Consider the following 27,929-nt stretch of genomic DNA (forward strand, 5'->3'; position numbering starts at 1 on the left):
GAGCATCTGGATTATATGTATGAGTTTAAAAAGACTGCTGTCAAGCAACTGTTTTTTGATAACTCCAGAGTGCAAAATATTTTAGCACAACAACTTAGGCTCAACAAATAAGCATTAAGACAGGAAGAGATGAGATAAAAATGGTGACGTAATCAATTTGCAGGAAAGTCCAGATGGTATTCCTATGAAGGCTTGGAAGCTAGGAAGTAAAAAAGTTAGAATGATCTGGAACTTTTTAACAGTATTTTAAAATGAGGGGAAGCACCAACATCCTGAAAAAAAGCTACAGTGGCTATGAAACATAAAGACAGTAAAGACCAATCAGACTCGGCTTCATATAGGTCCATTCCAATTTTAAACTCTGATTATAAAGTGTTTATAATAGCTACAAGGATGACAAAGGTGTTGCCAAAATTGATAGATATGGATCTGTGTGTTTTTTTAGAGAAGAGGCAAACATTTGAAAATATTAATAGAATGATGATGATGATCCAGAGGGAAGTAGAATGTAAGAAATACAGCTGTTGTAGGTAGGTGTTGATGCAGAGAAAGCATTCAACAGCATAAGCTGGGATTTTATGAGTAGGGCAACAGAAGCATTTGCATTCCCTAATGTAATAAGAAGATTAAGAGGATATATGAGAGATCTGAGGCAAATATTAAAATGGAAAATCTGGAATAAAGGGAAAGATATTGCCGTCATTCTTTCTTTTAGTATCTTTGTAGCTCGTTTATCATGGACTTTGCAAGGTATAAGTGTCCCTCACTTCCTGAATGGCCTGCTGAACTTCCCTCTTCTCTACATCTGTAATAACTTTGGGTTCCCTTTATAATTTCGAAATACTGAAATCCCGACTTTCAGTATTTCGAAATTACAATACTGAATTCTTGAAATTCCAAAACACCAGAAGCTTGAAATTCAAAATACCGAAGTTCACAGCTTCTGGTGTTGCAGTGTGTGAATGCATAGGTATAGGTAAGTACATATGAGTGTGTTGCTTATGGGGCTTTTGTGTATGTTAGTGTGTGTTTTGGCTGTGATGTGTGTGTGTGTGTGTGCAAGGGGCTGTGAAATGTGTGTGTGTGAGTTACCTTTCTGTGTGTGATTGTGCGATTTTGGAGTTAGTATATATAAGTAGAGGGGTGTTGCAGTGTATGAATGTATAGGTGTAAGTGTAGGTAAGTACATATGAGTGTGTTAGTTAGGGGCTTTAGTGTATGTTAGTGTGTGTGTGTGTGTGTGTGTGTGTGTGTGTGTGTGTGTGTGTGTGTGTGTGTGTGTGTGTGTGTGTGTGTTTGTGCAATCTGTGAGTTAGTATATACAAGTGGGGGTGTGGGGGGCACTTGTCTGTAGTGTAGGATTGTTTGTTTGATTCTGCAGGGAGATTGTGTATATGTGTGTGTGGTGTATTTGTACTGTAGGTTCGCGATTATAAATTTCACGGTTATGGGGTTTCGGTATTTAAAGGTTTCGGCTATAGAATTTCAAAATACTGAAATTCGGGATTCTATAGTGAACCCAATAACTTGCTCAAGGTCTGTTTATGTCTTCATTCTCAGTGGGTAAAAAAAAAAACCTGAAGAAAGAGGAATGTAATAATTTAAAACACAAGTGATGCTCCCTACATTTCATAATTGCTGGGATAAAAGCATTTCACCTAACCCTAATTGATAAAGAGTAATCACTACCTGCGTAAATGCATATTTCCTCAACTTTGTATATAGCTCCTTTCCATCAAAATATTTTTTAACACATTTATTGAATTATCACTTAAGACACAGGCAAACATACATTTATATAAAAGAAAACAAACCATGTTAACAAGTTCCCAGTTACAAACATTAAACATCGTTTTTTGCAAAATTATTGTCAATCCAATATTACATAAATTGTTAAATTCCTGCCTTTCGTTAGTCCTTCAAAACATTATTCTGCATGTATCGTCACCATAATTTCCCATTTTTTTCTATGTAATTTGCTCCTGCTCTTTTCTAAGTATCCCACTTATAGTTCTTTTTACCTCGGTTACAAAATCCAATACTTCAAATTTATTTGGTTTAGACTTTGATTTCCATTTTCTGGCAATTGCTTTTTTTGGCAGTCGCTAGAATTAAACTTAACAAAGGCTTTACTCTCTCTAGGCAGTTCAGATCTAACATCCCATATCAAAAAATCATTTCCTTAATTATACCCATTTGTTCATCCAGTATTTCTGACAGAATGCTTTGTAGGGCATCTTTAAAGCCTGCCAGCCCATTGTATTCCCCAAACATATGTTGATACTTAACACTTTCTTCGCCATCACCTATTCCTGGAATTGCATACATTTGGAAGTCTCTTATACTACAAAATAACTGAAATGAAGACCAGCTCAATAGGGATTAACAACATTCAATTTGGTTTAAACTTATCCATTCCTATAGAGCCATCAAAGACTCACATATTTAAGGATATAACTTGAAGATGATGTACAACAATCAGCTAATGAAACGTGGGAGGAAACTAGTAGGAAAACTATACAATATTTGACAAAATGGAAAATGGTATACATGGGTGAAGAAAATATAATACAAGCAAGTAAATTGTTTGCATTACCCCAATGGAGTATTTCAAAAAGTATTCCTTCTACTTACCTGGGAAACATCTGTGGAAAAGATTAAAGAGGGAAATTGAAGACTTTTTTTGGAGACAGTAAATCAGAAAGGGATACATGGGATGAGTTATCCTTATCAGAGGAGAAAGCATGGTTAAGGCTACCTGATTTGGAAATATATTTTAAGGCACTACTGATTATGTCTCTATATTCTCTACAAATTGGTGCATACAAAGTTGAACAGAAAAACCTGTACCTAATATCTCTCAAACTCTTAGTGCAAGAAATCTGGACAAAGTCTAAAATAATGGGGGTACAAAGTCCCAAAAATAGAGACAGCTTTTAAATATTGTTCTTATAAACTTAGAAAGTTGCTAGAATAATAGGATTTCTGTTAGCATGTGGGATATAGGTTGATGGGTTCATAGGTTATTACTAGGCTAACAACCACTAGGGCCTTTATAAGACTAGCCATGCACCCCAACCCAATTTTGTCCATAAGTACCTTGGGTATCTATTAGGAGGGGGTGAAATTAGTAAAAAGGTAGATAAGGGATTTTGGGGGAGGGCATTAATTGGAAAACCATTATACTTCCTGATGGCTTCTGTCCTTCAGAGACACAGGAGCCAGGCCAGGGGTGAACTAGCAATTTCCCATCCAGTGTTCAAGGTTTCATTTGAATATGGTCATGGATGAACCTGCTTCACATTGATGGGGAGTCTATTCCATAATGTGGGGATCATTTGAGTCTCATATCTGTATCTCTGGCATGTTCTGTTTATGTCACAAGTAAAGTTCAAATCCTTGTATCTAGTGCTGATTATTTTGTGGATGTGCAGAAGCTCCATAAGAGCTGGAGCTGAGGATACTTTATAAGCCAGGCATCGATCAGCTCGCAGGAACCTGTAGGATACTGAGTACAGAGACAGGTCCTTTAGGCGATCTGTGTCAGGCTATTCATGCCCTGGTTTCTTCTGGTGAGGAATCTTTTGTGGACATTCCAACTGTTGCAAATGTCTGATTATATACATACAAAAAGGGGCATTGTACTCAATGATGGGCATGATAAGGGCTGAGTAGAGTGGTACTGTAACTTCACTGGATGTGGATGTCATACCAGTACCTATAAGTTGGACGACATGGAAAGATTTTCTTACTACCTCTGCTACATGCTGGTCAAAGGCCAGATTACTGTCTACATATGTTCGCAGATTCCTGACTACCAGATCAACTCTTAGAGGTGTTTCATCAATGGAGTAATTAACTTGGCTGAAGAATTTCCCAAAGGGAATTATATTATTAATTTATTTATTCATTGACATTTGTTGACCGGGAAAGTCCCACTGGGTCAGAAACCCATTTCAGCAGAGGTCCAGGGAGAAAAGCTCCAGAAATGAGAAAAACAAAAATGATAATATCAGTAAACATATAACATCAAGTTATAAACAATATAGGATAAAAAACATAATATAATAGTAGAATTGAAGTGTATATGAATTTAATATTACATCATTTCTTCAAATATAATATATACAGGTTGGTAACAAAAGAAAAAAAAATGTGATAGTTTTAGAGAGGAAAGGTTGATCTTGAGGAAAAATAGTGTAAATGACAGGGTATGAGTTAAGGTAATGTTTGAGTCTAAGAAGGTAGGTTAAAGTGAGGCGTAAAGTGGAGATAAGTTGTTAAGGAGATGTTATCTTAAGAAAAAGGCAGATGAAAATGGGAAAGTATATGAGGGGTAAAAGAAGAAAAATAAAGTTAGTAGAGCAATGGGAAAGGATATGAGGGATGAAGGAGAAATTTAAAGTTAGCAGAATGATGGGAGAAGAGAGCCAAAATTAATATACGAAGGAAAGGACATTGCTGTCTGTTGTTGGGCAATTGTAGATCCAAGAGTTGAGTAATTAGTTTTTTGTGTAAACTTAACATTTTTGGTACTGTGTATACTCGTAATAGTGTTAGGTAATTTATTCCATAGCTTAGCTACGGCATAGGAATAGACACTGGACGGCTCTTATCTTGGGCTTGTATATATTTATAAGTTGTCTGTCAACAGAGTGGAGTTTTCTGGTAAGAATGTAGTTATGCAGAATGGATTTTAAGACATGACAGTTATTAGGTTTGTATATTAGTTTATGTGCAGTTGTCAATTCTAGGCAGTCAAGATACTGAGGGAATTCAAGTCAATTTAGCTCTTTAAGAGTCTTGCAGTGGTGAGTGTGGTATGTTGAGCCTGTAGCAAACTTAACTATTTTATAGTAACAGGACTGAAGTCTGGCATTCAGTGTTATATGTAAGTTTGTAAAGATGAAGGCTAGTGTCCTTTTGGTGTTTTGGTCCATAAAATTTTTCTGTCTATAGTGTGTCCCTAATTTGAAGATAGCATTATTAATGTGTTGGCTAAATGTGAGTTTGTTGCCTATAATGATACCCAATAGCTTAACACTTGTTACAATTTCTATCTCAGTTTTGGTTTGGGACTAAATTTTTAATTCAAATAAGAGTGTTTTAGGAGTGAAAAGCAGCAGTTTGGTTTTGTTGGAGTTAAGCAGTAATGTGCATTGTTTAACCATTGTTATATTGAGGTGAAGGCATTCTAAGGTGTTTGCAACAGGTCTGGTATGTTGTTAGAGGAGGAAGTGAAGGTGGAGTCCACTGTGTATTGATGATGTGCAGGTTGCATACTTAGATGTTTTGTTAAAGAAGGATGACATTAACCATAAATAACTAGCTAAAATCTACCATAAGCTGACGTATTCAAATTTGTTTCTCCATTTTCAAAGTAATCATCCTATGTTTCAAAAAAGAGCTATCATTAAAGGACAATTAATACGAGCGGCTGGTATGGTTACAGATTGGTCAGATTTCATTGATGAATGTGATCTGTTAAAAGATTTGTTCTTGAGCAGAGGATATCCCGAGTCCTTTATTCTTGAGCTAATAACAGAAGTTAAAGAAAAAAGAATTAAAGTGCATTTTGAACCTCTGTTGAACACAGATTCGTTCAATGTAAGTTTAATAGATGGGACCAGGTTAGACTTATACGAAAATGATTCACCTAACAATTCCCTAGAGGTTGTTAGTAAAAATATTGAGCAGAGTAAGGATGCGAACACTAGTGCTTGCTATTTGGATTTTTATTGTGGTCTTGTTTTTTCGTTTGGTTTGGTGGATAAGCAATAGAGTCAGCAGTGAGTTTTAAATGTTCTGGTGGAAGACAGTCAGAGGAGGGGGAACATGGTTAAAGTTTGAGAAGAAGTTTGCAAATTAATGTGGTAGATGTTGGCTGTAGAAAGAAAGAAGGTCCATGAGTACTTAGTGTTGAGGGGTTTGGTTTTGTGTGGAAGAGGTACTCTTGTGCTTGTTTACTTGGGGGAAGGGGGTAGAGGGGTTGTGAGTAGATTTAGTGTCTGACTAATTTAGCTATGCTGTTTATGAAATGGGTATTGAACATGTTAGCCACTTCAGTTTGTGTCCTGTCTATGTTTGGTGATGGATTTTGTGTGGACCCTGAGGTAAGAAGTGATGTGATGGTTTTCCAGAAAGCTTTAGGGTTGTTCTTACCATTGGTTAATTGCTGTGTAAACTATTTTTTTATCAGTATTCACTGATTTTGTTTTTGTTTTATTATGTAGTTGCCTGTAGTTTTAAAGACTTACATCATTTCCATTTTGTATCCAATTTTACCATGCTCTTTCTCTGATTTGTAGTAGTAGTTTGGTGGATTTAGTTAGCCAAGGTGCATGATTATTCTTTGTTCTTTTTGTCCTAAGTGGGGCTAAGTTGTTGAGGGTATCTAAGAATAGTGCATTAAAGTAGCTGACAGTGTCATCTTGTGGAAGAGTTTTTAATATACTGACCAGATGAACAGATTATTAAACATGTTTTGGCTGAAATTTGTTAGGTTTCTGGTTGTTTTATAGGTATGTGTTTTGGCCTCTTGGGGTTTGTTTTTATAAGTATATGTGGGCAGGTGATTGCTTAATGTATTGGGAAGTGTAGTGTAGTTAGAGTATTTCAGGGGGGGTCAGAGACAAGAATCTTATCTATTGCAGAACTTACATTATTGTTGCTTTGTATTCTAGTGGGGGAGGTGATGAGTTGAGAAAATCCATAAAGGTTGATACTATTAGTTGGTGAGTCGATGGAAAGGTCTAGCCAATTAATTTTGACATCTCCAGTGATTATTGTTCCATCTGAGATATTGGATATCCAGGAAAGAATATCTTCCAGTATAGAGATATTTTGGTCAGGGGTATATACAGTACTGCAATACAGAGTTGCTTAGTATTGTTTATTTTCAATGATGCAATGAGGATTTCAGCATTTCTGAAGGTCGGAATTAATTTGGAGAGAGGTTGGGTCATATAAGTGTTAGGAAAGCTTAATGCTACTCCTCCTGCTTTTTTGTTGATTCTATAATTTCTTAGTATGTTATAGCTTGGTGAGAGAAATTCTGAGTCCTTTATATGTGATTTTAACCAAATTTCTGTAAGAGCTACTATATCTGGGAAATATTGTGTTAGCCAGGAATGAAATTTGGTAATTTTGCTTTATATGCTTCAGACAAACATCATATGCTTTTTAGAGGGAGTTCGAAGGGAGGTATTTTTATAAGGGGATCCAGGATTAGGGTGGATGTCACCACACTGGGTAAGATTTTTAAGGTGGGGGGAATATTTGTTGAGGTAAGTTAGTGATTTGTACAAAAGTGAGATAAGGTATAGCTGTGGAGTGGGTTCTGTGGGGTAGCCTAGAATTTTTTGCTATAAGAAATATAGTGTCTTAGGTTCAATTTAGTTAGCTGATATGTTTGAAAAGCTTTTTAGGGGGTTTTCATGGTAGGTTGAGATGGGTGATATTTGATCTAGGTTTATTTGTGAGTAGTTGAGAGAAGTGATATGTTTTAATAATATGAGGGCACCAGTTGTTAGTAATGTGAGTAGGTTAGTATGATTAAGTTGAAACATTTTACATTGTTTATTTGAAAAGAAAATTGATTAAGGTGAGTTGAATGAGGTATGGGGGTATTGAAGTACTAGGGATAATGTTTGCTGTGAGTGAAGAGTGAGTTTGGTTCCAGGTTAATGTTTGCTGTGAGTGATGAGTGAGTTTGGTTTCAGGTTCCGAATAGAGTTATTGGAAATTGTGTGGGATTGGATAACAAGAAAACAGGGATGAAGTTATGGAATGACTGAATGTAACTTAAGGGGGGGGGTTAATAATGGGGGTAGGGTAGGAGAGCAAAGTGAGCACCAGCATAGCAAGGGCAAAGGGAGCGGGTAGAACCGAGAGAGACAGATAAAAAAAAAATCAGTTAAAACTGTATGGCCAGGTCGGTAATGAATTTTCCTTAGACTATATGAAAAGTATTTTACTGGCTTAAGGTGGAGAGAAGGACTGCTGCAGGGGTATTGGCCATTACTAAGAGCAGGGATGAAGAGAAAGCACAAGTTTGTAGTTAAGGGGGGCAAGTAAAGGTGTCCTAGTAGTGTGCACACCTATAGAAATTGTAGGTAAACTTATAATACAATTGCAATGGAGTATGAGCAAACATGCACTGCAGGCACTTTTAAACATGATACTTGGTGGTTCCCATTCACATTGTCTACCCTGGGAGGGTTTAAAGGTGCATACAGTCAGGTAGCAGTTTCAGTGCATAAGGAAATTGCTGTGAGATATATTTTGGACTGTGAAGATAAAGAGAGAAAAGTTTGCTTAAGTGAGGGGATATAGTTTTGAACAGGAAAAGTCAGACAAGTAAAGTGAGGAGAACCACAACAAATTTATCAAGCAGTCACCAAGCAATGAAGAACATCATAAATATACAGCAAGTAAAAACAAAAGAGATTTATAATGTATTTCTTGGCATTGAGTTTTAAACTGTGGTTTTGGCACCAGTCGTTTGTGTGTGTTAGACCCTCTTGCAAGATGTTTATGTCATAGAATTTTTACAGTCATCTATGAAACTGGTGAGCCAAAGGCATTTGACATTAGTCTTGACTTCCAAGAAGTAGATGCCAAAAAAGAGCAGGTCGAGCACAGAGCCTTGAGATGCTCCACTGGTGACAAGTCTCTTGGTGGAGATGGTCATCACCAATTCTAACTTCTTGGGTCCCATCAGTGAGCCAGCCAGCAATCCAGGGAGTTATGTATGGATTTATGCCTAATTTGGACAGTTTGTCAACAATGCCTGAGTAGGGTATTGTATCAAGGGTCTATATTGTAATGCTGAAATGTCAAAAGAGTGAATGCTCTTACACCAACACAGAAAAATAGAACAGACAAAATGTCAAACGGTCAGAACAGTGATTTTTTTTCCCAGGGAAAAAAAAATGCTGGGCCGTTGTTGGGACTTTCCGTCACTGTGGTGTGATCTCGGAGTTGGCATGTCTGTCTATTTGTTTTTTTTTTGGGGGGGGGGGGGTTGGCTCAGCGATTTTTTTTTTTCCTGGGGAAAAAATGCTGTTCTGGCCATTTGACATTCTGCGGGTTTGGTATTTCTATGTCAGTGTAAGAACATTCGCTGTTTTGAAGTTTCGATGTTGTAATATAGACCCTTGTATCAAATGCCTTGGCAAGGACAAGGCATGCGACATGTGCTGTTTTACTTTTATACATTGTTTTGGTGAGCTACTCAAAGAAACAACAAGGTTAAATAGGCACAACCTTCCCTTAACAAAGCCAAACAGGGATGGGTCCAGTGTTTGTAGGTTGCCAATGTCCTTGGTGATCATTTTTAAGATAATTTGTTCCCTGGCTTTGCATATTATACTTGTCAGATTAATAGATCTGTTGTTCTTGTGTCAGTTGATGGTCCACCCTTATGAAGAGGGATGACTATTGCGGTCCTCCATTCACTTAATAACCTGTTTTGAGGCTATAATTGAAGTATCTCTCAAGTGGCCCTGCTAGGTCATGTTTTAGACTATTCAGGAGGCAACCAGGGATATTGTTGGAGCCCACTGAAGCAGTGCATTTGGTCTTAGTAAGTGCCACCAGAACCTGATTCCTGTTAATAGCTGGGAGGATTATGCTAGTAGGGATTTCACATGGGTCAGACGGGGTGGAGTCGGGGGCGAAGTTTGAGCTGAATTTATTGGCCAGTAGATCCATTATGTCTCCCTGATCAATGAAGATGGTGCTTTTAACCAGCAGTTCAGCATACTTTTGTGTGTTGCCTTTAAGATTCTGGACACAGCTGAAGAAGACTTTGTGATTGTCCTTAGCTGAGAGGCTATCATGACATCGTAGTTGGCCTTGTTAAACTTAATTTGTTCTCTTGGCTTTTTCATTAGTTGAATCAGAGAGCTCTTTTCTTTAGAGAGGTTGCCCTTACTGATTTTTGCCATGACTTTTTTTTTCATTTGTTATATACCCTGTTTAGGTGAGGATTCCACCACTAGGGGTTTGTGTTTTGGGCTTACTTCTGGTAGTTACTTGAGCCTCTTTGTAGCCATTTACATGCTTGTCCAGTATTTCTATGAATAATTTGTATAGGTGGCTGTGGTCTCGGTTAGGGTGAGCCTTGAATTTTGACAACTGTAACTTAATAGGCTATAGTTTGCCTTGAAGTAGTTCCTAAATATTATAGGTTTAGTTGGGTTTTGAGTTTTATTTCAATGGAGACCGCATTTTTATCCGATCTCACTAGTGAGGACATGACATGGGGGTTGCAACGCTCTCCCATATTGGTGAGTACTAGTTGCAGTATTTTTTTTTTTTTTACCTCTGGCTGGAGCGCACACTGTCTGGTCCAGTGAGTTCACGTTAATAAAGTCCAGAAAGCATTGTGCCTGTGAGTTTGAGGCAGTGTATGTTTTCCAGTCCGTAGAAGGTTAACTAAAGTCACTCATGAATAGTGTATTTGGTTGGATGGTGAGTACCACTAATAGCTCTAGGTAAGAGCTGTGAGAATCTTGGGGCATAGGTGGTCAACTATAACTAGTTTGGATATAGTAAGGGACCTTATCTAAGGTGACATGCGTATGGATGAACTCCATAGCATCATCCTGTTTGACCAACCTGGTGGTATATTTGTTGCTAACATAGCTAGAGACTCCTCCACCTTTAGTTCTTGTCTGTGCTGTTGTTGTTCTAAATGTGTGGAAGGTACTGTAACCTTGCCTCAAGTTTGAAACTCAAATGTATGTCATTATTTAGTGAATTCAGTCCTCAGTGATTTGCCAGACAGCCACATTTTTCAAAAACCTGGACAGTGGAGAGGTATGGAGTCTGCAGAAAGGAATGCAGCTTTCAGTAGTTGTGTAGAATGGATAAGCTGTTGGCTAAGAAAGTTCTTAAATGAGAAAATGCTTAAACCCTGACAGTATTTAATATTGCCCATAGGGTATAATTTGTAGATTCAAGCCTCAGGCAAACCATCAGACTCTCCATGAAAAAGAAATGAACATCCTAAATACTGGGAACAAATTCTACAAGATGGAAGGATAAAGGGATAGGGACAACTTAAAGAGGAGTTCAAGCTATCTGATGGAGACTACTTGGATTACGTAGGACTTATAAAGGAATATCCAAGTAGACAAATGTATTTAGAACTGATCAGATGCAGAATATAAATGGATAAATGTCTTTAGAGCTGATCAACCACCTGGGCAAATGACTGTTGTAATACAAAACCTGTTTTGAAATTGTATTCTCTGTGATAATGGGGATGATGTTTTGATTGCATTTTTATATGCCATGTGATTTATTTTTTATTATTTAATTGATTGTGATGTATATATTTGCTTTGTAAACTTGATGAAGCATTGTATGAAAAGTATTTTTATGATATTTTTATGATATACACTAGTGTAGTCTCCTGAGCCACATTTGTTTTGCTGAATATATATTTTTTTGCTTGAGTTCAAAGTTTGCCTGCTTTAAATACCGGACTTTTTATGTCTTGTAAAGAAATAAAAGGAAAATATGAAAAAGTGCCAGCAGCATGCATCTGAGATGAGAAGTACGAAATTCTTAATTGATGGTAGGTCATAGGATGCAATAATGGACATAGTAATTAGTAGGTTATATATATATGTATAGCATCAACAGAGTACTGTAATCAGAGTGATGACAAACTCTTGAGAGATGGAGACATTAGGCATCTACAGAAATTTCTCAGCAGTTAGGTAAGATGACCAACTGGCAGCTGACTCTCACCTTTCACTAACTAAAATAAAATGTGTGTGTGTGTCAGTGTGTTAAACCTCTAAATGATAGGAGCCCTGCTACTGGTTGTTGTTGGGTGGTACATCAACTGGGTTGGGAGTACAAAGAAATCAGTTAAGGACCATGACAGCAAATGGGACAGGTTGATTTAGGCCAAAATGCATACTGTTAGTCATTTGTAGTGAAGAAGTACTCCCCAGGTATCCAATGAAAAAAAGGCAACAGGGTCACTGCAGCTTACTCACTCAACAAAAATAAGATGATAGAAAACAGAGAAATATGCATATATGCCAAGATGATTCTTCAGTGGTGGAAAATATCAGTCTTTATTGAGAATGGACTCAATTTAAACCAGTGACTTGCAGGAATAAATCCCTTGAGCAGCAATCCATTGTCCTTGTTTCAGATATTACTAACTTTAGCTCACCTCGTATGATATTCCCAAAGATGATGTCAACATAGTTATCCCGGTCACTACGATTCTGCTCATGATGGAAGCCAAGAGCATGCAGGAGTTCATGTTGCACAGTTCCAGTATACACACAGCCATGCCGCTGAAGGGAGACGGGCTGCTCACCTCCTACCCTCCCAATGTAAGAAAAACACCTAAACAGGAAAACAAATTTCATTTCTTGCACAGGTTATATTTCAAAGGGCTGAAGACATGGATGGTTATACATAGTAAGGTGTGCTTACCCTCCAAGTGACTGTATAGAAATGTAGTCCCTCTGTGACTTGCGGGGAGAAAAGACAATGCAAGTTTTCTGTGAGAATTCCCGCATGGCTCTCTTAATAATAGCTTGCTCTTCTCTAGCTGAAAAAAAGAACAAAATCATCAATTGAAGATAGGCACCTCCTTTGGCACTATGTGTGTATACATACACACACACACACACACATATATATATATATATATATATATATATATATATATATATATATATATATATATATATATATTTACACATGGAGATTACTACGTATGCAGTTTAATGGCTCTTCTAATAGAGGGCCTTGCAGAAATAGGTAGAAAAGCTATGTGTGCAGGCATGCATATGTGTGTGTGGAAGTTTAAGCACATTTAGGACAAATTTTGAAGGAGGGTTCATAGAAACCAAGAAAAAAAATGTAAAACTGTCATCATATCATATCATAGAAGTGAAAAGATAATATTAGCTCTCATTTGGGACTCACACCCAAGAACACCAGCATCCCATGCTGGTATCACTGACACTGGGCCAACAGAGGCTTCTAGAAAGATAAATGTTGAGATTTCCTTTAAGAGCTTTATCCATTCAACTAGGAACCCCACCCCCGCATGGTGATCAAAGTCAATTTACAAACTCACACACAAATACAGAGAACTACATGGCATTTACTGTATAACAGATTAAATATGTTACATTGCAGGTTTAGAGAGCAAACTTTATGATGAGACAAGTTGTGAAACATGTTCCATACAATTTAAGTCATGCATGTCCCCATATATTCCATGCATCCATTTTCCTATGTTTTTTTTTTAGTTTAGATTATTGTTTCCCATTCACATAAGTGCAATACAGTAAGTGTCTTCTGAATAGGACTTTATATTTTATGTAGGTTACATATTTTGTGCATGTCCTGTCTCATGTGGTTTTATGCTGTAGTTTAAGTATGTTTCTGTGTTTTTTTAAAGTCATCAGATAATCATGTATTATTTTAAAAGTTCTTTAAGGGCGATGTTCAGACTTTTTAGCTTTATTGTATGTATGTATTTTTATGCATTTATTTATTTTATTATGCTTTGTTGACTGGTTTAGTACCACTAGACTAGCAGCATCTTTTAAGAGGAGGCATAAGATGGTGTTCATAATGACTAGGGAAACATGGCTAGAATATCACAGAGGTTCCCCCTATTCTTTTTATGTGCAAGGCTCTAATTTCCTAATATAGTAGCTACTGGGCAGAGTAGCACAATGACAAACAGTGAGCAGAAGCGCTGAAAAGAAGTTGCCAGCTATTCCTAACAGCAGTGATTCTCAGTTAAGCAAGATGCAGGAAAAAAGTGAATATGTCAGCTTAAAAGAGGAAGAGTTGGAACAGAAATCAGTTGAGGAGAAGAGCTAGGTAAGATAGGATGTTCTGATAATCCAAGAAAACCAGGAATCAGATGTAACTGATATCAAATTAAAAGAACTGCAAGCTGTCAGAATAGATGCACATTAAGAGGAGCCACATACAGAATCAGTGATTTCATGGGGAGATATAGTGGATATGTTCTTTGGTGAAGGAGAATGCCTTTTCTTAAAAAAAATAATGAATTCTGAGGTGATAATGATGGACAGCAGTGGTGACAGAAAAAAAAAACTGAAGGACTTACAGCAAAAAGCTTATTCAGTGGTGACATTGACAATAAAGCCATCCGAACAATCAGTGATTTTGAAAAGAACAAGAAGAACAGCTCTAAGGATTACAAATAAAAAAGCACTATTTTGTTTGTGGCATTTTGGCTATTCATTTGAGCTTTAAAACCCAAGATGTCCGGTCTCTTATTCATACAGGCAGGAATGTTTCTCTGATTTGACTTTGAATCCTTCACTAAAATTTCTATACGTTTGTGAAAGGTAAGAAAAAAAACATTCTTATAGGGCAAATAACATTTATTTAAAAAGGTTTTATGTTTTTTTTAATTTAGAACTTATGATATTTTAGGTAAAAGTGTCATTGTTTATTTAGCATCTGCTTGCCAGAATGTCTAAAGGATAAAAAATAGTAAGAGGTGTATAAAATGGAAGATGAGAGGTAGATGGGGTGTTAAAAAAACTGCAAGAAAATGTATTAGATTTATACCAAAGTTATCATTTATATTGCTGGTGCAAGGAGAGGGATCTTGTGTTGGGCTTGTCAACAACAACAAAAAATATTTTGTGAGGAAATTAATTTTATTAATGAATGTGAGAAAAGAAGTTTCTGCAGTGTGGAGGAGATGGGTCATGACACTCAAAATTGTAAACAAATATGAAGGATATTATAGGTCATTTCTGGTTTTACTACAAGGAAGAAAATTTGGTAATGAAGGAAAGGAGGTGAAGAATTGTTAAATGGGACTAATAATAACAAAGGATGCATGGTGGAGTGGAAGACATACTCAGGAAAAATACATGACAAGACTGTTTCCAAAACTAGTGAAAGATTCGAAGAAAAAGATGATCTATTAGATGGGCAGAGTAGGTGGCATATAAAAAAGGTTGCAAAAGAGTGAAATAAGTATAGGAACCAAATTTGAAAAACTGACTGATATAAAGACAGAAGGTAATATAAGAAAAATTCTCTAGGAAAAAGAGTAAAAAAAAAAGGAAAGTGAAAAATATCACTCTGAGTTTTTAAAATAAAGGGAATGAGAGGTATATTAGCTTTTCTGAAAGTTAATAGCATAAAGTATTATGTAAGTCATATTTGTGTGTTAAAATTGTATCTGCGGTGTGACGCAGATGTTATTTTCTTATTAGACAGGCATTCTTAGTGTGAGAGAGCAAATTCAAACCAAAAGTTTTGGGGTAATAGTCTTTTGTGACACCTTGGATATGATACATGTTCAAGGGTAGTCTTTCTTTCAAAGAATAACAATATTACTAGTCTGAATTGCGTTATTGTTAGGACGGACAGAGTGTCTGTTGTGGATATAAGAGTGCGTGACCTAATATAAAGAATTATAGGAGTATATTCCTACACATCTTTGAAGGAAATATAAGAACTATATGAGGAATTGAAGCTGGATGTTATTGTGAATGTCAGAATTAGTTTAATAGGGGATTTCAAATGTGATATTCAAAACAAGAAAAAAAGAGGTTTTGCAGTGTGCCAAGAAAATGTCAGACGTAATGAAATGTATGCAATTATATTTAAGAAGAAATGGCAATATATAAAGGAGAGGGATTTTAGTAAATGAGCTAGATTTTACATTATTATCAAAAGAGATTAGTTAAAAGGGGAGCTTTAGTTACTGTCTATCAGGCTACACCATGCACAGTTTTACAAAATGATAATAATATTGAGACAAAACAAATGGACAGGGTAGTTGATAGATAAGAAATGTTTAAACAAGGAAATTAAAGAATTATGGCGTGACCATTGTAGATGATAAATTATCATTCCTGGACAGAATGGTGGATTGTTTTGAAACAAAAATGTAAAGACTCATATATAAAGATGGAAACAGGGGTACTTGGAAAAGAATAAATAGAATGTTCAAGTGTGGTTAAATTGTGAGAATATGCATTAGAGAAAATAGAAAGTGATTATGTGAATAAGGAAAAAAGGTATATGAAAATGAAATGGTGGAGCAATTGTTAATTAAACAGAAATGTTATTTGAAGGGGAGTAAAGAATAACTGTCACAATTTCTAGCAAAAATAGTGAGAAAGAGAGATAGCACAATAAAAGTAGTATTGGGTGAAGAAGGAGAGAAGGTAATAAATCAAGGAAATGATGGAAGTAATACTGAGATATGTTGAGAGGGTATACAGAGAAATAAATATGGGTAAGAAAATTCAGTAAGAAACTATGTGCAACCTTAAGAATATAATTTTGCAAGAGTTAGAAATGTTTTAGAGGAAGGGTAATATGAATTTGGTGCAAGGAATTTAAGGTAAGTGATATAATTTATGTTAAAAAATTGATATGGTACAAAAATGTGTTTTTACACATATTAAATGAATAGAAAAATTAGTGACTTTGAAATGGAGAAATATGTGAGGGTGTGATCAAGTTATTTTGGAAAAAGGTGATAAAAGTGATATTGCAAATTGCAGGCCAGTGCATCATATTTCTTGGTCTTTCTTTACACTTCTCTATTCCAAGATTTGTCTGTCTGTCTGTTTTAATTTATTTACTGGGGAGGTAGGACTGAACTAAAGACAAAGTGACATTGTACTACATAAAAAAGACTGAAATTAGCACATTTAAAACATTAGCATCAACATTCAAGGTAGAGTAAGTAAAACTGAAACTTAGAAAGCTGTTTTAAGAAAAACTTTGACACATATTCCCTCAAGCAATTTTTCTGTCAGTTGGTTAAGTACAATAATATTGTCAGATTTGAATAAGCCTTGGGAGCAGTTTTTTCTCTGTAAAGGAAAAGTAATGCTACATTTCCTTTATAACAGATGCTTTCTGCTCTAACTGAACTCTGCTTTTCTAAATCAGTTTCAAGTAGAGCTCTGAATTTTTTATCCTTTTCATCTTTCAGAAGTAACTGTGGTATCCTTTTGGATAATTTTCTTTATACCCTGGTAAATATACTCAGCGCAACAGATCTGCCATATATAGTTTCTTGTGTGGTCTGCATTTGACTTTAAGTTCATACTTCTTTTGATCAAGCAACATTTTCTGTAGTATTTAAGATAGTTAGTATGAGGATTGTTCTAAATAAGCTTTGCAAATTGTTTATGATCAGTCTCTATTTGTACTTCTGTACCATAAGTATATATTCATAGATTTTCTATATTCACTAATAACTTCCATTCTTCTCTACATGCCTCAGTCATCCAATATGCTGATGACTCTACACTAACCTATTCCTCTCCTACCCTCTATGAACTCCACCTACTAACACAAGCCTCTTTCCTTTCTGTGGAAGAATGGCTTACTAAATCTCAGCTAATACTTAACCCCTGCAAAACAAAAAATCACATATTCCATCCTACTAACCACTCCACTACCACACCCATTTTTTCCATAACCTCTAACAGTAAAACAACAATTTCTCCAAGTAGTCACACTAAATTCCTAGGAGTTGAGATCAACTGCCAAATGAAGTTTGACATCCACATCTCACTAACCAAAAAAAGTACATAAAAAGCAAGGGGCCCTTTACAGAAATAAACAATTCCTTACAAACTCAACTAGAGTCAAAATAGCACAAACCTACCACATCTCCACACTTCTCTGCGCTTATCTTTTACTCACTAATCTTAGAAAAACTGACTTATCCAAACTTGAGGCATGCTATAATAAAATTGCAAGGTTTGCCAGTAATACTCCAAATCAAACACACTATTGCACCCCCCTAAAAAACTCAACTGGCTTGAACTTCCCCATCTGCTCCTTTATAACCAGCTTATAACTGCACATAAGATTCTCTACCACCCTAATAAAACCCCTGCATTACAAAACATAGTACTACCTTATTCCAGTACTAGAGTACTACGGTCCAACAACAAACCTCTTCTTCAGGTCACTAAACCCAATAACTTTGCAGGAGCCTCCCTTTATTCAAATTTCATAGCCAAAATATGGAATACCCTGCCTGCTAGCATTACAGCTACAATATCTCTTGCCCAATTTAGGAAGCAGTTAAACACTTACCTCCACACTAACAGGATCTGCAGCTGTGACTCCCCAGGCTAGACTAACATAATTTTCTCATAGCTACCTTACAGATGTACTCTAGCCCCATTCTCTACTTAAATACTTCCTGCAGACATGCTTGTCATTATTGAGCTAACTTAGCTGTATTGATTTAAGCTGTAGAATACATCCTAGTCTTATTGATGTGATTTTTTTCCCATTGTCACACTAATAATTCTTCTTGTAAATTGTTTCAAAGTTAAACTTCTGTATCTGTGAAATCTATATTGTTACCTGTAAAAACTTCTTTGTTATACATGTAATTTGTGAATTTGTGAATTTATAGTTTTCTTCCCGCGCCTCTGCTGAAAAAGGATTTGTGTCAGACTTTCCCAATAAATACATGTAAACTAAATAATAAATATCTATAAATTCTCCTTAGTCATAGCCAGTTGACCTATTTTCATCAAAGATCACAGCTCCTGTGCTATTCTAATTTTCATCTGTTTCAATGCAAATGGCATATTTACAAGCAACAGGACACTGCTGTATATAAAACTTTTAATAAAACTGAGAACACAATCAGACAAGAATACACAAAACAGACTTCACTTTTAAAAAGCATGAACCAATGGCATTTATTCAAAAGTGGGCTTCACTGGTATTACATCATTTAATCCCGGATCTCTATGTGCCATTAGCTCAATGATCCATCTAGATTCAGCTAACTCAGTTAACTGTTTAATGTCCCCCCTCTGTTGTTTTATTTAATGTTAACTATGGCTCTGAACTTAAAACTATGGGCATTACTCAAATCACCATTTCTAATGCTGCTAAGGTGTTGTAGGATCCTCACTTTAAACATGTTGTTGGTCTTCCCAACATAAAAATGTCAGTTGTCCTACAAGTGGCCCTCCCTTTCAAATGAAAAACTCTCCCTGTTACTGGATGTTTAAAGGTAACTTCCTTACTAATGCTACCACAAGCCTTACATGACCCACATGGGAGGCTACCCACCGCTGTTTTAAACTACCTATTATTAGCATTGAACCTTTCAATGCATAACAGGTCCTTGAGGTTTTTATTCCTCCTATCACTGGTCAAAATGTTCCAATTATTCTATACAATCCTACAAACATCACTGATGTTACTGCCATAGGTAAACATCAACTTTAAACCTCTATAGGTACTTCTCCTGAGTCCTTCTTATCCAGGGTTTAACCTTTTGGACCATAGCCCCATCATAACCTCTTTGTTAACATTCTTTCCTGTACAAACTGGAGGTGAAACCTTCATCGTCTGTTCCATGCAAACATCCAAAACTGTAAACTTCAGGAATGTGGTCGTGGAATGTAAATATGACAAAAAATGTTCAAACGAATCAATATCCCCATCCCACAAAATAAAGATGTCATCTACAAAACGTGTGTACATCCTGATGTTACCCTTCCATTCATCATTTCTTAGGATATAGGATGTCTCCCAGTTTGAAAGGACCAGGTTTGCATACCAGCCCCTAAGAACACATTGTTCTCCAGAACTAAAGTTAACATATCCTTAACCAATTGTACCTTATCTATTGTGGCTTCCAAACTTTCTAGGAGTTCTCCCACAGAGGTTATACCATAGTCATTATTGATAACGGTGAACAAGCTGTTAACATCTAAGGTTACCATCAGTAACCTATCTGCATCATCCAATTTAATGACTTCGCCCAAGATTTTCAAAAAATGTCCTGTATCTACAAGTATGTTACCCATTTGCTCATAACTGCTGATGTACCTTATCAATCACAAGTTTTACTCCCAGAAGGTTAATCTCTACATAAGTGTTATCAACTGTTAACATATCCTTTATTTTATTATTGTACCAGACGGTGTCCAGTACAACCACTGCTCCTCCCTTGTCTGCCATTTTAATGGTTAAATCACTATTATCAATTAAATTTTGTAATGCCATTTTTTGTGCTAAAGTTAAATTATAGTATTTACTAAAATTTCCTTCACAAAAATATCTCATTAAATCCCTCTCACATCCATTCATGAAAAGATTCAAGGAAGGTATTAACGGTGGCACAAAAGTACTTGGTTTTTTTTAGGCATCAAACAGCAATTATCACTATTACCAAACATCAATTTTAACATAACGTTGCGACAAAAAAGCATCAAATGGCATATTTACCTTGTAGTATTTCAGTCTTGGTGATTCTGTCACAAAGGTTCTTTTGTGCATTTCAAAATTCCTTTCCTGTTCATAATTCTATTCTCAGACTATATTTTGTTCCAACAGCTTTCACAGAGGTACGGTTATTTTAGAAATAATAGATGCAAAATTTGAAAGATATTGCATCATGTTCAGAAATTTCATTAATGCCATTTATTAAGATTTTTGCTTTGACCTTTTTTCTGAGTCTTCATAAGTCTATGTGGTATTAAAATATGATGTCTGTGCTTCAAATGTGTCAATATTTTATTTATGTTTAATTTAAAATTCTACTTCACAATCTATTTAATAGTTGTATCAGTCTTTTGCTGAGTTTTTCTTTTGTCTGACCATGCGGTAAGCAACAGATTATCCGTTACAGCCACATCACCTTATAAGCTTTTAATTATTCATGCAACTATTTTTTTAATAATTCTGGAACTCATGAAATACCTCATGAAGGTCTCAGGAAGCTACGGTTTCCTAAATGTGCATTAAATCAATACAGCATGACATTCTTCATTTAGCTTTATCTACCAGAATTGATTGATTCCATCAAATACTAAAACGCACTTAAAGTTTAGAATAGCTGAGATCCCCTCTTCATCTGTAAGTAATGGGTAAAGATGGTCAGAGGCACACTGCTGATTGATATGTACAATGCTTTACTCTATACTGATAAATCATTTGAATGCGCTCATAAAGTCACTATAAAAATTATATACTCTAAAGATTTCACAAAATAATATAACCACACTCTCATTATATATATCACATAACATTGGTTGGATATGTAGAATGATCATAGCTCTAAAATCAAACAGAGAATTAACGTAAGGCGCATTCATAGAAACAGTAAAGATCTTTGCAATAAATAAACATAATATATCATATTAAAATAATGACAATATCGGCACTGGTTATGGTAACTGCTATATAAACAAATTGGCCAATCATATAAGCTTAAGTAGATATGGGACCAAAGGACAAGTCGCAGTATACAGCTAATCATATGCAACATTGCGTTGCTTAGGGCCAATAACTGTAAGACTTAAAAAAAAAAAAAAATCAGCAAATCAAATTACTACAATGTCGTCGTCAGTATTGGTGTTCTAGGGTTAACAGACAAACCAAAACTAAAATTATAAACATAATACAGACCAGTGAGCAACCACAAACACAAGACTGATTAAACGAAGCATTGCACTACTCTAAACTAATGAAAAATAAAAGATAGGAATCTCTAAACCAATATAAATTGTTCTCACAGAAACAAAATAAAAAAAAATATTTTCAGATTGGCTTCAAACATGCATAGAAGTGCATGTATAATCCAACCAATCAAATGACCATAGTAATGTTAAACCAATAATAAATATTCACTAAAAATCTGACCACAGACCAAAACATGCTAAAAAAAGGGACAGTAATAAACAAATATATACTAACTAAAAATATTAAATAAACAAAACAGAAACCTATAAAGTTAAAGTCAACATCAAAGGACAATAAAAAATAACAAGAATAAGCTGATGAGATCTCATGCCATATATAGGTAAAAAAAAAAACTAAAGTGAGGTTTCAGTAGAATTAAATCATTTAACCCATTGCCTTTATCTGCTTGCAAATGTATAGTCTATTGTAACTCATTATTCTCAGTTAAATTTCTTATATCACCTAATCTCTTATCTGAAACCAGTACCTGAACCACCAAAAGAACAAAAGAATGTTCTGATCCCTTTTTATGTGCTTGGCCAAGGCATTCCGCTCATCTTACCTCATAATATCATAAATGTGTTCATGAATGCGCTTTCTTAAAGTACGATTTATTTTTCCTGTGTAAAAGGATGAGCATACTAGACAATGAGCCAAATATACCAAATTGCAAGTAGAATCATCTACAAACAGATTAAACCTATATTCTCTCCCTGTGCTAGGAAATGTAAACGTTTGTCCAACAAAAACGGAACTATCAAGCAGAAGGAGACTCTGCTTCTCATTATTCTGATAATAAAGCACATGCTGAGACATTGACAGTGAAACCTTTTCCACTGTTAGAAAGGAAAATATTTCAGAGACAGAGAAAAGTGCAGGAGTTGACCTGAAGAATCAAGAGTACATTAGAAATGAACCAGAATCTGCAGTTAGAAGATGGAGATGAACAGGAAAAATAGCAATAACATGGAAATTAGTGAATAAATGTGAGACTCCAAAGCATTAATCACATTTGTAAAATACAGCTGTATAAGAATAAATAGAAACAGTGAAGTTTTGTTGACTTTGTTAAAGTTTTGGGGAACTGAAAAGCATTTGGCTCCCTTCATGTCATTAATATTTGGCAGGACTCTGAGAGTAGAGGAAGAGGAAATAAAGTTGTAACTAAGTAAAACAGCATATATTCTAAACAGCATTCTATGAAACTTTTCACAATATAATTTGTTTATTTTATAGTAAAGTATTTTCAGTTGCACTTGTATGTGATAAAGTTAATAAAGTAAACAGATGCCTTTTTTCTTCTTCCTATTCTCTTTGTGTTCTTGTTTTTTAGTATTACAAAATGAAAACATTACACTACAAAAGAGAAGAAAAGCTAGACAAAAGCTTGTTTAAATTACTAGACTGTAATCTTGGGTTGCTGAGGTGGGGGATGTGGTATGAAAGTACACAGATCATAATATATAGAGAGCTGATATGTTTTCTCTACTTTTGCATAGGTGAATGTTTGGATTAAGATCCTTGGCTTAATCTAATAGCAAGTTTTAACTGGAGACAAGTATATATGAGAACACTGAATATATTGAAAAGTTTTCCATTAACAACAAATGTTTCAGCTTGTCTTTCAGGGTGCAGCAGAATACATCATTTTTCTTTTTTCTCTTACATTTCATTGGACACAAGCTGATAATAGGGCAGTAAAAGACAGAACACTGGTTTCTTCGAGGCTAAAAATTAATCATTTCTGGAAGTGTGCAAGTTGTTTTCACATCTGGGGGGATTAAAGATATAAAAAAATAAACACCTATTAAGTAAAAGCATAGGCAATAACATGCATCTTGGCATGGATAACCTCAATTTCAGGTTAATTAGGGCCGTACCTCTCAACTGTCCAGATTTCCAAAAATGCCCAGATTTTTGCCTCATATTTTTGGTCTGTTCCTCATAAAATTTATGAGTGTGTTTTTTTTTCTGGCAAATCACTAAGGATTGATGTCATTAAATAATGACCTACATTTGAGTTTCAGACTTCATATCCTTCAAAAATGCATGCTAACACAAATTCTGTTGTTGTGGCAACTTTCTAAGAGTGTATAAGAGAAATATTTAAAATGTGCCCCTGTTTTTGAGCCTTTGTCCCCCATTATTTTAGTCTTTGTCCAAATTTCTTTTGCTAAGAGGTTGAGAGGTATGATTAGGGTCTATGATAGCAGCTGTCTGTTTGGTCAAATTGTTCCTTTTTGGGAGGGTAAAACTTCATTATTTGAAGATGTACATTAACTTCATTATTTGAAGATGTACATTATGTGTATGTTTGTACTGGGTTGGCAGGTTGTGGAGGCTTTTTTTTTTTGAGGGTTTTTTTTTTTGAGGGTTTTTTTTAAATCAAAACATCTTGTACAATGTGACATACGTTCCAAAGCTGATGATAAGGGTTAACCTGCCAAACATTTATTGGTGCACGTATCACAAAAGCTGGAAAAAGACATTTTAAAAAGCTGTCATATATAATAGATGGAAATAATGACAGCTTTCAGCAGGGAATATTGCTTATAGGCAGGGACCATAATTTGATTGGCAACAATAAGGCTATATCTGGGGGCCTAGGCAGGAAAATATAACAAAAGAGATTAGATTTATGAAGAAATTGTCATATAATTGGTATGAAAAGACATGAACTTAGTAGTAGAAACTTGAACAGAATTTACACATTATTCACCAAGGTATAGTAACTAGGCTAGACTAATCAGAAACTCTGTCTCACATGGACATATATATTTAATTGAAAACTTTGATACACATCCAATAAAAATTTCAGATCATGCACCAGTAATTACTAAGGTAAACAACACAGTAATGAAGTAAAGATGAGATGCTGGTGCTTCCTCACCTACCTGTGAAGAGAGGAATTTAAGGAATGGCTAGTGGAAACTATCTGGGAGTCATTAGGAAAGAAAGTACTCCAGAAGTTATAGTTAATGCGTGAGATGAAATGAAATTGGAGTTCAGAAACAGGGTAGAAATAAAAGAAAAGAGACATCTGGTTAAGCAGAAATAAGAATTATTTAAATGGGCTGACAAAGGTCAACGTATTGCAGAATAAAGGGAATCTCACAGAACAAGAAGAGGGACAACTGCAGAATGTTAAAGAGAAAATAAGACAGAATCTGGATAATATATTTGAGTTTAAAAATATTACTGTTAAGCAACCTTTTTTGCAATAACTCCAGAGCACAAATACTTTTGGCACAATGACTTAGGCAGTAGAAAGTATAGGGCACATATAACAAGAAAAATAACCAGAGATCATATAGAGGTATTAGAGGTATTTCAGAAATTGTATGAACAATATGTAAAAGCAAAGAAGTGGAGAAATAAAGAAAAAGCACAAATGGAAATATTTATAGAATACTTGAATATGTTAAGGTTAGAGGTAGATGAGGCTCAACAACCAACAGGTAAGACAGGTGGAGAGGAAATAAAAATGGTGATGTATAAGCAATCTACTGGAACATTTCTAGGAACAGATGATATTCTGGTGGAAGTTTAGAAGTTAGAAGGGAAGAAAGTGATAAAGATCCAGAAGATTTTAACATTATTTTAAAAGGAGGGGAGGTAAAACCATCACTGAAAAAGTTGTGGTGGCTGCAATACCAAAAGAAAGTAAAAAAAACATCTGATCCAGCTTTATAAAGGTCCATTTCAGTTTTTAACCATGATTATAAAGTGTCTGTGCCTATAATACCTCAAACTTGTATACTGTTGGTCTGTCTTACCTGCTAAAAGTAAGTAAAATTCAAGTGCATAGTGCAGGTTTTAGGCCCTTACATTAAACTTAAACTGTGATGTGGTTCTGCCCACTCTGTGGCTTTCTAACACTCAAACATAGATACCTGTTTGAAAATTGTACTTATTTGTCTAACATTGAATAAGCAACCCTGATAAAAACCTCAAAGTTGTATACTGTTGATCTCTCTTTCCTGCTAAAAGTAAGTAAAATTAAAATACTGAGTGCAGGTTTTAGGCCCTTACATTAAACTTACCTGTGGTGTTGTGTGGTTCTGCCTGCTCCACAGCTTTCTAACACTCAGACATAGATTCCTGTTTGAAAGTTTTACTTATTTGTCTCACATTTGAACAAGTAACCCTGATAAAAACCTCAAAATTGTATACAGTTGGTCTGTCTTTCCTGCTAAAAGTGAGTAAAATTAAAGTGCTGAGTGCAGGTTTTAGGCCTTTACATTGAACTTACCAGTGGTGTGGTGTGGTGTGGTTCTGCCCGCGCTGCAGATTTCTAACATTCAGACATAGATTTCTTTTTGAAAGTTTTACTTATTTGTCTGATATTTAAATAAGTAACCCTGATAAAAACCTCAAAATTGTATACTGTCGGCCTGTCTTTCCTGCTAAAAGTAAGTAAAACTAAAGTGCTGAGTGCAGGTTTTAGGCCTTTACATTAAACTTACTTGTGTTGTGGTGTGGTTCTGCCCTCTCCGTGGCTTTCTAACACTGAGACATAGATTCCTGTTTGAAAGTTTTACTTATTTGTTCTGCCCACTCCGCTTGGGCTTGTTTCACTCTTCTCCCACCCCCAAATCCCACCCACCCCAAGTATCCTCAAATTTATACTTTCACCTCATTGTCTGGTCACTCCCAGAGCCCCCTCCCACCACTATAACTTGTGCTCTCACCCTATCACTCTTCCCACTTTGTCACCAATCTTCCCCCTTTCCCTGCCCACCTTGGGCTACCTCCTCTGTGGCTTTCCTCTCTAACACTTAACTCTTTCACTCCCTAGCACATCTACTATCTCCTCACATGCTCATTATTTCCACCCCTTAATACTGTTCCTTCCCTCACACCGCTTATTTCTAGCCACCACCCCTCACTAATATATTTCTTTAAATTTTTCCCTATAACTCTTCACCTCCTTTTCCCATCACACAGTGCTATCCTTACTGCTATTTCTCCCACTTCTAATCTCACTAGACCTAACCATTTCCTACCACACTGAGCTCCAATCCTCCCTTCTTCCCCCACCTTTCCCAGACCTCTTCCAACATAGAGCCAAGCTCCACTGACTATTGCCCTCTCTCTTTTCTCTCTCTCCCCTTTCAGCATCTTAAATTTAAACTCGTGGCCTACCCCGCTCTTACTCCTAAGCCCAAACTCAAGTACCCCATTTCCCTTACTGACCACACTCACCTTTTCCATCTTGTCTTTTCTCTTCTAGTTTCTAGTAACATCCATCCCAATCCTGGTCCCTCACCTCTCTCCACTGCCCCTCCACTTTCATCTGCTGTCCCCCCAAAAATATCCTCAAATATCTCCAGCTCCAAACATATCTCTATCTCTGCAATGAACCTCCAAAGCCTAAACAACAATGTGTCTGAACTTCACACATAGTTGGCCCAACACAAACCTCACATCCTGGCCCTATTGGAAACCTGGCTAAATCCTCATATCAATGCCTCTGAATTTCTCCCACCTCACTACAATATCTATAGGTCTGATAGGACACCCAAAAAAGGCAGTGGGGTGGCTATATTGTACTCTTTTTCACTGACGCTAACACCTATAGAATTTACCCTGCCTTGTTTCTCCCCTGCTGAACTACTGCTCGTAGAATGCCACATCAATAACTATAGGAAGTTTGCTATTGCCTCTGTCTATATCCCCCCAGGTAAAAACATCTCTATCCTTGAACATATACTGTCCTGGATAAACACCTCCATCCCCTATGAAACCATCATTCTTGGAGATGTTAATATAGATTGGAACTCCCTTATTGGTGACTCACCCCAACATTTCATAAACCTGTATGTATTCTCACAACTGATCACTACCCCTACCCACAACAGTAGAAATGTTACTGGTTCCACAATTGACTGGATCTTGACCAACTCTCCAAACAACTATTGTAACCCTTCTACCTTCCCTGACTCTGTTAGTGACTATTCTCCCATGTCTATCTTAAGGCACTCTCCTCATCTCTCTAAACCCCATCTCTAAAGAGATTGTAGGAAACTGACTTTTCCCCTGAAACCTTTACCTATAAACTCTCTGCCACCACCTGGTCTTTCCTAAAAATCCTCACGCTCAATGATGCTGTTACTAAATTCAACCACATTTTCCTTGATGTCCTAAACTCTGTTGCCCCTACTCACAAAATCAGAACCAATCTAATTTTGCACCCTGGCTTTCCAAAGCTACTCATGCTTTGATGCATGAAAGAGATGCTCTATGGAAAAAAATGACAAACCACTAAAACTCCCACTTTTCTCCAAAGTTATAAGCAACTCAGAAATCATGTAAAAACTTATTATTTTGGATAAATGCCAATATTTCACTAAATTTCAAAGCTCCCACCCAAATGACCACAAACAATTCTGGAGTACTATCAACTCCCTCCT

General features: G+C 36.0%; 1 protein-coding gene across 5 annotated transcripts in view; it reads right to left on the minus strand.

Annotated features, from left to right (window-relative positions):
* The window catches only part of LOC122811133 (high choriolytic enzyme 1-like), a 201,119-nt gene that overhangs the window by 67,544 nt on the left and 105,646 nt on the right, over window positions 1-27,929 (minus strand). For all 5 annotated transcript variants that reach the window (XM_044082747.1, XM_044082748.1, XM_044082745.1 and 2 more), the window contains 2 exons: window positions 12,469-12,586; window positions 12,200-12,378 (listed from right to left, as the gene is read on the minus strand). In XM_044082747.1, the coding sequence (XP_043938682.1) occupies window positions 12,200-12,378; window positions 12,469-12,586 (297 nt within the window). The remainder of the gene's footprint in view (window positions 1-12,199; window positions 12,379-12,468; window positions 12,587-27,929) is intronic.

This window comes from Protopterus annectens, chromosome 9.part0 (assembly GCF_019279795.1).
Source record: "Protopterus annectens isolate FY-2018-M chromosome 9.part0, PAN1.0, whole genome shotgun sequence".
Lineage (NCBI taxonomy): Eukaryota > Metazoa > Chordata > Ceratodontiformes > Protopteridae > Protopterus > Protopterus annectens.